Source organism: Pristiophorus japonicus, chromosome 5 (assembly GCF_044704955.1).
Source record: "Pristiophorus japonicus isolate sPriJap1 chromosome 5, sPriJap1.hap1, whole genome shotgun sequence".
Lineage (NCBI taxonomy): Eukaryota > Metazoa > Chordata > Chondrichthyes > Pristiophoridae > Pristiophorus > Pristiophorus japonicus.
This window is the reverse complement of record NC_091981.1, coordinates 302,969,946-302,983,717: the sequence shown is the minus strand read 5'-3', so window position 1 is coordinate 302,983,717 and position 13,772 is coordinate 302,969,946. Positions and strand designations below refer to the sequence as shown.

At 47.3% G+C, this 13,772-nt stretch overlaps 1 protein-coding gene across 2 annotated transcripts in view; it reads left to right on the top strand.

Annotated features, from left to right (window-relative positions):
- LOC139264787 (poly(U)-binding-splicing factor PUF60) overlaps positions 1-13,772 on the top strand; it is a 179,663-nt gene that overhangs the window by 35,319 nt on the left and 130,572 nt on the right. For both annotated transcript variants that reach the window (XM_070881926.1, XM_070881925.1), the window contains 2 exons: positions 5,215-5,307; positions 9,141-9,354. In XM_070881926.1, the coding sequence (XP_070738027.1) occupies positions 5,215-5,307; positions 9,141-9,354 (307 nt within the window). The remainder of the gene's footprint in view (positions 1-5,214; positions 5,308-9,140; positions 9,355-13,772) is intronic.

The window sequence follows — 13,772 nt, the reverse complement described above, 5'->3', positions numbered from 1 at the left end:
CCTCCTCTGTTGAATTCTAACTTTCTGCCACACCTCAGGTTTGTTGCTTTTTCTAGCCAATTTATATGCCTCTTCCTTGGCTTTAACACTATCCTTAATTTCCCTTGTTAGCCATGATTGAGCCACCTTCCCCGTTTTATTTTTACTCCAGACAGGGATGTACAATTGCTGAAGTTCATCCATGTGATCTTTAAATGTTTGCCATTGCTTATCCACTGCCAATTCTTTAAGTATCCTTTGCCAGTCTATTCTAGCCAATTCACGCCTCAAACCATCGAAGTTACCTTTCCTTAAGTTCAGGACCCTAGTTTCCGAATTAACTGTGTCACTCTCCATCTTAATAAAGAAATCTACCATATTATGGTCACTCTTCCCCAAGCGGCCTCGCACAACAAGATTGCTAATTAGTCCCTTCTCATTACACATCAGCCTGTCTAGGATGGCCAGCTCTCTAGTTGGTTCCTCGACATATTGGTCTAGAAAACCATCCCTAAAACACTCTAGGAAATCCTCCTCCACTGCATTGCTACCAGTTTGGTTAGACCAATCAATATGTAGATTAAAGTCGCCCATGATAACTGTTGTACCTTTATTGCACACATCCCTTATTTCTTGTTTGATGCTGTCCCCAACCTCACTACTACTGTTTGGTGGTCTGTACACAACTCCCACTAACGTTTTCTCCCCTTTGGAATTCCGTAGCTCCACCCATACCGATTCCACATTATCCAGGCTAATGTCTCTCCTTATTATTGCATTAATTTCCTCTAACCAGCAACGCCACCCACCTCCTTTTCCTCTCTGCCTATCCTTCCTAAATGTTGAATACCCCTGGATGTTGAGTTTCCAGCCTTGGTCACCCTGGAACCATGTGTTTTTGATGCCAATTACATCATATCCGTTAACTGCTGTCTACGCAGTTAATTCGTCCACCTTATTACGAATAGTCCTCGCATTGAGGCACAGAGCCTTCAGGCTTGTCTTTTTAACACACTTTGCCTCTTTAGAATTTTTATGTAATGTGGCCCTTTTTGTTTTTTGCCTTGGGTTTCTCTGCCCTCCACTTTTACTATTCTCCTTTCTATCTTTTGCTTCTGCCTCCATTTTATTTCCCTCTGTCTCCCTGCATAGGTTCCCGTCTCCCTGCCATATTAGTTTAACTCCTCCCCAACAGCACTAGCAAACACTCCCCCTAGGACATTGGTTCCGGTCCGACCCAGGTGCAGACCGTCCGGTTTGTACTGGTCCCACCTCCCCCAGATCCGCTTCCAATATCCCAGGAATTTGAACCCCTCCCTCTTGCACCACACCTCAAGCCACGTATCCATCTGAGCTATCCTGCGATTCCTACTCTGACTAGCACGTGGCACTGGTAGCAATCCTGAGATTACTACCTTTTGAGGTCCTACTTTTTAATTTAGCTCCTAGCTCCCTAAATTCGTCTCGTAGGACCTCATCCCGTTTTTTTTACCTATATTGTTGGTACCTATATGCACCACGACAACTGGCTGTTCACCCTCCCTTTTCAGAATGTCTGCACCCGCTCCAAGACATCCATGACCCTTGCACCAGGGAGGCAACATACCATCCTGGAGTCTCGGTTGCAGCCGCAGAAACGCCTATCTATTCCCCTTACAATTGAATCCCCTATCACTATCGCTCTCCCGCTCTTTTTCCTGCCCTCCTGTCCAATAGAACCACCCATGGTGCCATGAACTTGGCTGCTGCTGCTCTCCCCTAATGAGTCATCCCCCTCAACAGTACCCAAAGCAGTGTATCTGTTTTGCAGGGGGATGACCGCAGGGGACCCCTGCACTACCTTCCTTGCCCTGCTCTTCCTGTTGGTCACCCATTTACTATCTGACTGTGTACCCTTTACCTGCGGTGAGACCAACTCACTAAACGTGCTATTCACATCATTCTCAGCATCGTGAAGGAGAGCTGGAGGTGGTGCAGAGAAGAGCCATGAGGTGTGGCATCCCTGGCACCAGAGGTTATAAGGAGAGGCTGGAGCCATTGTGTCTCAGCGGGCGCTATCTGAGCGGGAACCAGGAGTAATCCAATTGGCCAATCAAGCCTGTTCTGTCGCTTTGTTTGCTAGGGAAGCTCTTATCTTTTAATTGCACTTCCCTGTCCTTTCTCCCACCCCTGACTTCCCAAGTAAGTATTAATCTTCCTTTAGAATATATTAATTGATTGGAAGCAGTGCATTCCATATTCTGAACCCATTTTGTGGAAGAAAAAAAATATTCTGGCTTGTTTCAGCCGCTTATCTGATGTAAGATCCTCTGTTTCCCGTACGAGAGGGAAAAGTCAATTCCCATTTACCTTAACTGGGTCACCCCTTAACCACTTCAATCTCTAGGGAATATAACCTAAAGTTACCCAGCCTCACCATAACTTATTCCCTTCATCCCACATAGTCATATCGGTGAGTGGTCATCAGACAGTCTCAAAGTCTGCATCTCCCTCCTACAGAGAGGCTGCTGAGAGTAATTGTTACTACAAATGAGATTTGATGGTGCTCTGTCAAACTCCTTACTTTTATATTCTGTGCTACTTGTGATGAAACCCAACATCGCAGTAGTCTTCTCGATCACTTTACATAGAATTTATAACATGGAAACAGGCCATTCAGCATGGGCTTTCACCCTCCATGCAAGCAATTAGTCCTATTGTAACGTTTACCTGCCTGTTCCCATATCTCTTCAACCCCATTTCCCATTAACCCCAGAACGGAATTCCTCAGCCTCTCAGCTCTGCGTGAAAACATTTCTGCTGGCCTATTCTGAATCTTCATGAATCGCTTCACGGGACTGTTACATTAAAAAAAAAAGCAAGATTTGGCATCGAGCCATGTTGGGGCAAAACAAAGCTTGGTCAAAGAGGTCGTTTTAAGGAGCGTCTTAAAGGAGGAAAGAGAGGCGGAGATATTCAGGGAGCGGATTCCAGAGTTTAGGACCCAGGCAGCTGAAGGCACAGCCACCGATGGTGGAGCGATTAAAATCCTAACTAGAATTTTCTATCTTTGGCCTCTACAACTATTAGGAACAGTCTGCTTCTATCCACCCTGTCCCTTCCTTTCATCATTTTAAACACTTCCATCATATTGCCTGTAAACTGGCGGTATTATTTTATTTAGATATGACTTTCACACAACCATGCTAACTCCCTAATTGGCCTGCTTCTTTCCAATTTCTCACTTGTGTCCTCTAATGCATTCTAGTAACTTTCCACTACTGATAAACTCACTGGCTTTGGTTTATTCCTGTCTCCCTTTTTGAACAGTGATGTGATGTTTGTCTTCCAGTCCTCTGGTACTGTGCCTGAATGCAGTCAGCTGTGGAAGACCAGGAGTAAGGCGGCTCAAATTTCCTCGCTTGCATTAAATGCCGATTTATACATCAGGAGTGTGACTTCACTCAGTAGGACTTGAGGCATGAGCTTGAACTAGAGTGCCTATAGATGTTATCTCTATAATCTGCCAGAAGGCATTTGATAAGGTTGCGCACAGGAGCTTATTAGCAACAATGGGAGCGCAGGGAATTGGAGGTAACCCAACATGGACTGGTTGGGAGAAAGGAGACACAGTAGGGATAAAGGGAACATTGTCTAATTGGTGGGATGTGACAAGTGGTGTTCCCCAGCAATCTGAGCTGGGGTCTCAGCTTTTCAACATGTATATCACTGACTTGGATGAAGGAATAAAGAGTTGTATATCCAAGTTTGCAGATGACACTAAGTTAGGAGGCACAGTAATTTGTGTGGTTGGGAACAGGAAGTTACAAAGGGACATGGGCAGACTGAGTCAGTGGGGGAAACGAGATGGAGTTCGATGTGGGCAAGTGTGAGGTCATGCACTTTGGATTTGAGGGGGACAAATTGGAATATTTTCTTCATGGCGAGAGACTGGGAATTGCATAGGAGCAAAGGGATTTGGGTATCCATGTACACATCATTAAATGCTAGTGCAAGAAGTCATTAAAAAGACTAATGGAATGTTGGCCTTTATCTCGAGGGGTTTGGAATTCAAAAGTGAGGAATTTGTGCTTCAGTTGTTCAGAGCTCTGGTCAGGCCCTATCTGGACACTGCGTTCAGTTCTGGGCACTGCCCCTTGGGGAGGATATATTGCCCCGGAGGGAATGCCGCGCACATTCACCAGAATGACACTCGACTTAGATGGTTTAATTGAGAGCAAGTTGTGTCTTGAAGGTTATGCGGTGATCTGATTGAGGTGTTTAATAGGGTCACTAGAGAGAAACTTTTTCCTCTGGTGGGGGAATCCAGAATAAGGGGACATGATCTTAAAATTAGAGCCAAGCTGTTCAGGGGCGATGTCAGGAAGCACTTCTTCACACAAAGGGCCGTGGGAATCTAGAACCCTCTCCCCCAAAAGGCTATGGATGCGGGGGGTTAATTGATAGATTTTCATTAGGTAAAGATCTCGAGGGATGTGGAACTATGGTGATGTAATGTATGCCCCTGTGAGTATGCTCATGGGTTTATAGAGCTGTTGCATTGAGAGTGGCTTAGCCAGTCACATGATGTTCACAAGACTCAATAAAACTGCTGCCAGCTGGGTCTAGGTCATCCACGATGAACTGGTAATGTGTAGTGTGATTGTTAAACCTTTGTTAATAAACCAACTCGTTCTTGCTAGCAAAGTGTTGCTATGAATTCTTAAGCAAAGAACCCATGAAGCAAATATATTTCCGGTGGGTTGAGGTACAGATTAGGCTCGAGGGAGTGAATGGCCTCCTCCTGTTATGTTCCTGGAGAAAGTAGGGCTGGTCAGTTAGTTCTTTTCCAATTCAGCAGTTAACATTAGCAATGGGTTAGGGTGTAGGGTTTGGGAGATAAACGTCCTGCAATCCTTTAACAGCTGGAGGTGCAAATTGTAGTGTTTCTCTGAATGGCTGAGCTAAGATGGACCAGAGGGCCTTTCTAATCTGTATCGATGGATGTGCACGCACTCGAGTGATCGCAGGTGGCTTGTATAGAAAGAAACTTGGTAGTGAAAGACTAAATGAGAAATGTAAGCAGGAAATTCTCAAAGTGCAGCCCCCAATATGCTGTCTAGGTTGGGGTATTAGCTAAGTGATTAGCATGTGGTTGTGAAGCCTTGGGTTTTGTGTGTGCAAGATGGCTGGGGTCAGCTGGCTTGCACTGTGCCGTAGCAGAGCCGAGAGTGAGGCCCTTCCTTTTACTTGTAGGGGTTTGCCTTTGTGGAGTACGAGGTTCCAGAGGCAGCTCAACTTGCTCTGGAGCAGATGAACTCGGTGATGCTGGGAGGCAGAAACATCAAGGTAAGGACTTCAGCAGTTTAACGCGTAGCCTTTCTGACCAGGAGCGGAAGGGTCTCCACACAACCAGCAGTTCTGCTTACATTTTTGCCCAAATGCATGAAGGACCAATGCACTGTGGTCTGCTAAACGGAGAAAGCATAAGATGACATGGAACAGATAACCCAGGACTCTACTGGTTTACATTGTACCCTGAAACACTGGGTGATTATCTGCTCACAGATGTTGGGTAATGATGTAGTCAGCAGTTGTAAGATTGAAGGTTGTCAGCAGCCTATGCGGCATCAGAGAACCTTGAAAGCTGATTACATTGTCATCGCGTCAGCAGTGGCTGAAGCAAAACTGAATTTCTGTCTGTTTTTATAATGGTTCATGTATCGTTGGCCAGTTTTATTTCCTCGCTGTTCTCAGCCTCATCAATCAAGTTGGGATTTGGATGACCCCCCACTGGGATTCTGGTGAGCACTTGATAGTGTAGCATTTCTTTCATTACAGTTGACCCTTATTGTTGTGTTTTCTAACCCTGGCTTTAATTCCTATCAGCTGAGATGTTCTAGGTTCATTGGTTAGGTTGTTGTCGCTGGCACACTGGTATAGATCAGTAAGTGCCATTACTGCTAATAAAAGGATCCTGCACATCTGCACACGAGCTCCTGTGACAACTGGACCCACAGGTCACTGCTCTGACGGTAGAGATCTCAGCAGAGTTGGTAAGTAAAGCTAGGCATAGCTTATGGGATGTCTTAAACATAGTGGCTGCAACTGATGTGCAAATGGGGCTCTCGCAAATTAGTCATTGAGCATTAATCGACTTGCCATCTTGTGTGGTTTGAGTGGGCCTATTGGTGGAGCTGGGAGTAATCCGTTTGAGAGCAGGCTATATATCTGGATCTTTGCTGACCGAGAGACAGTGTTTATTGCAAGAGCTAGATTAGAACATGGAAGTGGAGCCACCGGGGTTAGTCGCTGTTGGCTGGTTAATGGCAGGGAGACTAAAAAGACTGCCGTTGGTATTGTGACAGTGGAAGGCAGATTCAGCCAAGGCTTGACGGGTCCAGGGTATCGAGGTGAAGAGTGGGGCAGGAATCCTGGAGTGTGATGGTTAATGTGGTGGGTTCAAGCAAGGTGGGGGAGAGGGGGTGACAGAGCCGCTAGCTTTGGGTGAGCATGTAAGGTTTTGTAGGAAGGGGGAGATTTGGGACAGGGGAGAAACTTGGATGGATGTGAGAGGCAGGAAAAGAACAGCTTGGTCGGGTGGAAGGGGATGTAGAAAGAGGGAGGGAAAGTAGATGTTAAATATCCTGGGATAGAACAGGTGGTGAGACAGAGGACAAGGAAGATTGAATTTGCGGATTTGTCTGGGAGAAGTTGTGGATAACTGAATGGTAAACAGGTGGAGGTGGAGGTGTGAGGGTTGAGTGTGTAAGCTTGGGGAGATGGTAATGTGTATCCACACACACTAACGGAGCTGATGTGGGTGAGGTGTGGCGGCTGGACAGAGGCCCTCCAGGCTTTACAACACATCCCACCAGCCTACTGGAAGCCGATTTCTGCTGGCCGTATTTTAAGCTCTGGGTTGTTGCTGACTATGTGAAAATGCTGCCGTAACCGTTCCTGTTGTGTGCCTAGAAACGACCTCTTTTCTTTGTGTCTCCCCCCAAGCTTTAATGTGGAACAGGAGTCGGCTGCAGAACGCTCCCTCCTCACCAGTCCGGCAGCCTTTCTGTTCCGAAGAAGCAGCGGCTGTAAATTCCAGCATTAAGGTGTCTGCAGCCAGTAGGAGCACTCGGCATTCTCAGTGACTGCGTCTCCAGGAGGCAGCCCGATAGTTCAGTTTGGCTGCTGGGGGTGGGTGGGGTTGCGATGGCGGGCCAGTGTCATTGGTTTTATCCACCTTTTCTCTGAAATAAAAATGTATTTTTTCCTAGTGATATATATATTTTTTTAATTGCATCTTGTTTGACCGTAGGTTTGTTTGTTTTTAAGTACATAGTATCTTCTCTTGGCTTGTCTCGGTCGGAAGCTGGCTCTGACCTTGCCTTTGTGCAGAGTACAGAAGTGATCTTTGAGTAGGCACTGCGGTGATCTCTGCTTAATTGCCTCCAGTAAAACACGTAGGTCGCAGTGTGCCGCTTCAGAGCGACTGGCCCCCGTCCGATCGCAAGATCTACCGGTTCTTGAGTGGTTGAAGACGGAAGAATAAGCACGAGAGCATCGTGGACTGTTGCTGTCCAGGGCGGAGAGAGCGAGAGGAGGCGACTGACTCCACCTGGATCCTTGCGTTGCGGACACCACGGAGATCCGGTGGCCATCCGTTTCCTGTCCTATTATCTTGCTCGTCGATTACTGTGCCGTCGGCACACCAGATTTCTTCTTCATGCTCTGCCGCTCTCTTCCGGCCTGGGTCACAATCCCAGGCTCCCCGATCTTGGAATGCTTGGCTTCTTTGCACTTGGAGCTTGTTTATTCAGGTCTTTGGCAGTTATCCGCAAGAAAATGTTGGTTGGAGCTCATGCGAGCCCACGCTTGCCAAATTTCTCTTAGTCCATGCTCCAGATCTAGTGCAAATGGTCCGTCCTTCAATGGGTGAAATACTTGCACATCCTATTCTTGTAAACCTCTTCCTGCTCCTCATTTCCTCGCTCTTGCTAAAAGCAACCTGTGGTGTTGGACACTACATTGACTGGAAGGATGAGGACTCCATGCCAGCTTTAGTCGCCCAGCTACCAGCAAATCAGCTTGTAATTCAAGTTTACAAACAATAAAACTCCACAAAAATTCTACAGCCAGTCTCTGACCTTTTCTTTCCAAGCAGCGATGTTTACTGCGATGGTTCCGGCCTGTCCCCGCAGCAGGTTGCGCTTTGGCGCTGATCCACAGTGCCGCACCTCCACCATGTCCTGCGATTGGCTGGGGGAATAAGTCAGGGCGGTCCCAGTAAACATACACCCGACAGCCACACTGATATCTGATAAAGGGGCCTTCAGCCCATTTAAAAAGTGGTAAGTTTCAATAGCTTGCTCTCAGGCGCAATCCTCTGCCAATTGTTCCGAATCGTGCGCTGCTGTGTTGGGGAGAAGTCCAGCTCGTGACGTTGCATTTTCTCCCACTGCCCGGTGTCGCGGTGCCCTCTCCCGCTCGCGGTGCATTCTGGGTAGGGTGACATCACTCTGGTCTGCTTGTTCTGTAGCTGCCCTGTACAAGTCTTCCACAGGTAATCAAATTCTGTGGAAGGTTTTGTACCGTGCAGCTGCAGTGATGTCATTCTACCCAGAACGCACCGCAGGCAGGCATGCGGTCTGCGTAGCTTTTCCCCCTCCCCTCCTCCTCCTCCCCCCCCCCCCCCCATCCTCCTCCCGGTGGTGAACAAACACGAGGTTCCGGGGTGGATTTCTCCGCAGCACCACAACGTGTGGCTCAGAGCGCTTGGCAGGGGACTGTGCGTGAGAGCAGGAAATTTACTGTTTTTTAAATGAGGTGTAGTTTCCCTTTAATTAGATGTGCCAGCATGCTACATGCTCTCCTGTAAAACACACTAAGGTTTCTCTTTTGAACACTCAAGCCCAGTGTTCCCGATGAGTGAAGTCTGTTTTAAAAAAAAAAAAATTTTTAATTAAAAATAAAATGTCTCTTCCTAACGGGTGCAGACTATGTGAGACTCACTCGATTCCATTACTAATGGACACCATTTGCCAATGTTTCTGGGGTACTCCCAATGTCGCAGGAAGATTCCAGGTGGCATCTCAATTCTTAGCCTGTGTTTTCCAGGAGAAGTGGCATGGTTCGTATTAATTTCTAGCTTGGTCTGTAATTGGCGGGGGTTTCTTTTGTTACAGGTTGGCAGACCGAGTAACATAGGACAAGCTCAACCAATCATAGACCAGCTTGCAGAGGAAGCCAGGGCGTTTAACAGAATTTATGTCGCGTCCGTTCACCCGGATCTGTCGGATGATGACATTAAAAGTGTGTTCGAGGCCTTTGGAAAGATTAAATCCTGCACCTTGGCCCGAGACCCCACAACGGGGAAGCACAAAGGATATGGATTCATTGGTGAGTGTTCTGTTGGTAAAACTGGTTTCGTGACGGTGTTGTGGAAAAAGGGAGGAACACACATTTTACAAAATTAAAAATAAATAAAAGGCCCGTCAGGTTTCTAAAATGGAATTGGATAGAGCAGTGACCTTTCACCTCGGGGACTTGCCAATCACTCCAGCTCAGGTAGATGGAGTAAAGGACTGCTCTCCGGTTCCTGTAAGTCCTGAGTAATGAGTTTCAACACTCTCGTCTAATTTCCTTTTGCCATTGTGATTCTCTTTTTTTCCTCCTTCCATTCCAAAGCACCAAGCGGCCTCTAAATCTGGCTAGAGCACCACTTGCCCAGCGTCGATAGGCTGTCGGGACAGAGCACAGCAGAATTAGAAGAGTTGTCCTGATGCAGCAGGAGTGACTGGAAGAAAAGGCTCATTGTTAAAATCACAGAGGACAAGACGTGCATTTCATCTCAACCAGTGCTAATGCCAGATTGGGAGCAAAGTGGGAAAATGTACATTCCTTAGCACCATCATCCCTCCTGCTTTCATCCTCCTATTAGTTGATGCTGCTTCTGCTAGTACAGCTTTAAGTATTGATCACTGTGCACATACACAGGTTGGCAAGCGCACTTACCAACATAGGCCATGTTTACAAAGACACTTCAATGTCATGTGCACTGTCACGGTTGCAGATACACTGCATTTTTAACATTGGTTTCTTGCCGTGACTCAGTAATGCAAGACTTGTGCCATCTCTGTCATCTTTAATTTCTGGAACCGGGCACTCAGCATCTGTGCTGCCCATTGCAGAGTGACACGTAAGCAGTCCTTTATCTGCAAGACTTTGACACTGTGCTGTTGGGCATCCATTTTGACCTTGCCGTGCACTATCGCGCTCACAGCTAGCCACTCGTGGATACCGATTATGTTCAGTCTGCGTGCCACGCCTGGATGACCATCTTGGAAATGAGAATACAGAAGGAAACGGGTAACTTTGGACCTATTGTTCCCAAAGCTCTTCACTACTGGGGGCTTTTCCTCACCTCCTGTCTGGGTCTGTTGTAGATGCATTGATTAGAGATTGTTTGCTGTGGTTGGTCAATAACTCCAGCAACTGCTAGGAGGTGATCTAGATGGGCTGTGAGGTTTTTTTCGGCTAGCAATTTCTATGCTTCAATGTAGAAGGAAAAGCAAAATGTGAAAGTGGAAGGGGTTTTCAAGCCTGGCTGTGGAGCCGACTGCAGTGAAAGAGTGGGCACTGGCAGGTCATTACATCTCAGTGGGCCACTGGTTGGCACAGGCATCTTGATTTGTATTGGTGACTGTTCTGATAGCTCTTCCAATCCTGTCGTACTGTATGTACAACGTGAGTAGGAAACAGACCTTCAGCAAATCTGTGACTGGGCCATTAGGTTGGGCTAATTCTATTTTTGCAATGAGTTGAATGTGAATATTGGCGTGAGGGTGCCTTGGGTTTGTGAATGGTGCGGGTGGGTGATCTATGGGTGTTGATTTTTGGGTATGGGAATGGTGCGTTGATGGTATTTTGAATATGTGGACAGGCAGCTTGCTGATCTTGATATGGGTTGGGAGGAGAATGGGGATGTAATAAACCAGTGTGAAACAGATGGCTGCACCTTGTCCTGGTATGTAATCGGAGATATGTAATCGGAGATGAGAATTGTAACTCCTGATTTCTAGTTACAATTTGTCCTTTGTTGGACTGCAGGAGCTTTGGCCTTGTGCAGTGACTGCCACCTCACTGTGTGGCTGATTTACTGCACTGATCAAGTAGAGTCTTTGGATATTACAGGTGATTTGACTGTTTTTACACAAGTTGTCTTACTGGACTTTGAGGTTTTTTTGTATTCTGTAAGAGTAGATAGAAGTGCAAATGGTCCTGTTTTATGATCCAGCACGAGTGCGATTTGTAATGTAGGAATCCAGCTGGCAGTGAAGCCAGAAACCCAGGCAGCATTGGCAGTTCCTCCCTGATTCCACTGTTCACGTTTGTGGTCGTAGTCCCATTAAACACATTGAGCTGGGTGCTGTTGGGCTTGGACATTTATGTTGTCAGTTTCTGTACCTCTTGTTCAACCATGCTTGGGAATGTCCAAACCAAACCATAGCATGCACAATCTCTCCCCATCGTGATGCACCCCATTGCTGATGCCACAGGGATGCTGTGTGTGTGGGTAATTACCAGCACACAGTACAGGTAAGCTGCTTGCCCAGCTAGGCCCATCGTTGTCTTACAGATTTATCTGGAGCCATGGGGGGTGATTTGAAGGTCCTTCGGTTCCAACCAGTGAGCCAGCGTGGCTAGTTAATCAGTAGCATTACCCATGGGTGCTGTGGACCCATGGTTCAAGTATTGGGTTATCGAGTCTACCTCAGCTTCAACACTTCCCATCTCCAGCGCCAGCGTGCCATCTAGGAGTGTTAGGGACTCTTGAGTTTTTTTATCTCCCCTTGGGATGGGTGTCACTGGTTAATGGGTGACTGATGATCATGGGTTGAACCTTGGCTCATTGGACAGTAGGTACCACAAACTGAGCAGCATGGTGAGCTGCACAATGCCCCATAAAAGATGTGAGTACACTTGTCACCATGCTGCTCACTACAAGACAGGCACATACCATGCCCCATCGAACAGTGCTTTCACCAGCCTCTACAACCCAATAAAGGTACGCAGTGAATCGTGGATATGAGTTTGTGTTTTCAACTCTGGCCAACAAGTGATGCCATCCAGCAATTGCAATTCCAAGCCTCCATTTCTTCAGTTACATGACTTGCACCTGTCTTTAGCTAGTGATGGTACCTACTGGAGATAGCTTGCAATGTACTCAACTGCCTTGTTCTAGAAGCACACGGCCCTGTGCCAATTGTCACTAATTGCTTGTATGGACATAAGGCCCTTGAATGCTCCATCTATCAGCTTCCTCCAGTTATTTAGAATGCTGACTCCTAGGCGTACTGAAGAAATGTTGGAAAAGCTCAAGTAAATTCTTTCCCGCCTGCCTAAACAAAGCAAGCTCCTGGAGACCATGGTGTATCATTGGACATTGTTCACCAGCTGCCTCTCCTTCCTCCATATCTTTGGGGTTGTTGGACCATATAGGTCTGGAAAAGACCACTTCCAGCTATTGTGCCAGTCCAGAGGTTAAAGACTACCATCCTCTTTATATTTTGCACCCTATTTGGCAAAAATGTATTCAAGTCCCTCTTTAAATTGATTAAATCCACTGCTTGCACTGCCTCCCTGGGCTGGCTGGTTCACATATTCACCACCTGTATATTTCCCTTAGCTAAGAGTTTTGGAGAAGGTTGTATATCTGTTGTGAGGGCTGACTCTGCCCTCTAGGGTATTGGAGCGCCTCTCCATATCCCCCTTTCCACTTGTGGTCACAAATCCAGCCTACAGCTCGGTCCTGAATCTTGTGGGCCGGAGGAGGCCATTTTGTTGCATGCCCAGGAGTTGAGCCAGGAAGGAGAATGGTTTGGAGCAGCGCCTTACAACAGCACACGCTGAGCCTGGAGAAAGACCAACGCGGCATTGAAGAAATGAGTCCAAGTTACGGTTGGTACTCGGCCCAGCTCCCGAGCATTAATTGGAACAGAGGGGCCGTACCTTCCAAAATGCCCATTGGGCATTGCAGGTCCACAATACAGCATATGGGAGTGCCCACTACATTTATTGGTTCGCTCATGGTTCACGATGTTGAGTGGAGAGCACCAGATCCCCAGCCAGTCTGAAAAGAAGAGCCCAATTCTTTCAGAAATGCCTGAAGCGCTCCATGGGTGGCCCTTGCAATGCTGACTGAGTGAAACAATGTTCCGTTAAGTTCCCCCCGTTGATCCGTACCCAGATCTTGGAGCTGGAAATGCCATGCTGTGTGAAGTGTGGGATCAGGCCATCTACTCGATGACAAATGGTCGTAAGGGAGATTTGTTGAGCCTTACGGTATTATTCCATGTTCTGCTCCATACCCTGTCCCACTGCAGCCTGCCACCATGACCCCGAAGAGCTGCTGATACGACCAACATATTACTGTAGATTGTGTTCTGGCTGGGGATCCCCCTCACTGGTTAGAGATCCCAATTGCATTGTGGTACCGAGGCTATTTTGCCTCAAATCGAATCCTAATCCCCAACCTCGAGGGGCAGCTGGCAGTACTTGGCACTGATGGCAGCAACCTCTGGAAACATGGTATCCTGCCCACTGGATAGTTACGCACCGCTGCCTGCTTGCTCCAGCTACTTGGCTCAGCGCAGCACACGTTGCCAAACCTCCTGGCTCCAGCCGATTGTTCCCTGCCATGGCTTCTGACACTGTAAAACTGATCACCCAGGATATCCTCAGATTGTCCCTGTCCCAGAGGAACCCTTTCAACTTCAGCCCATTGGGTCATTCTCATTGGAGGCCCTTGTGGATGA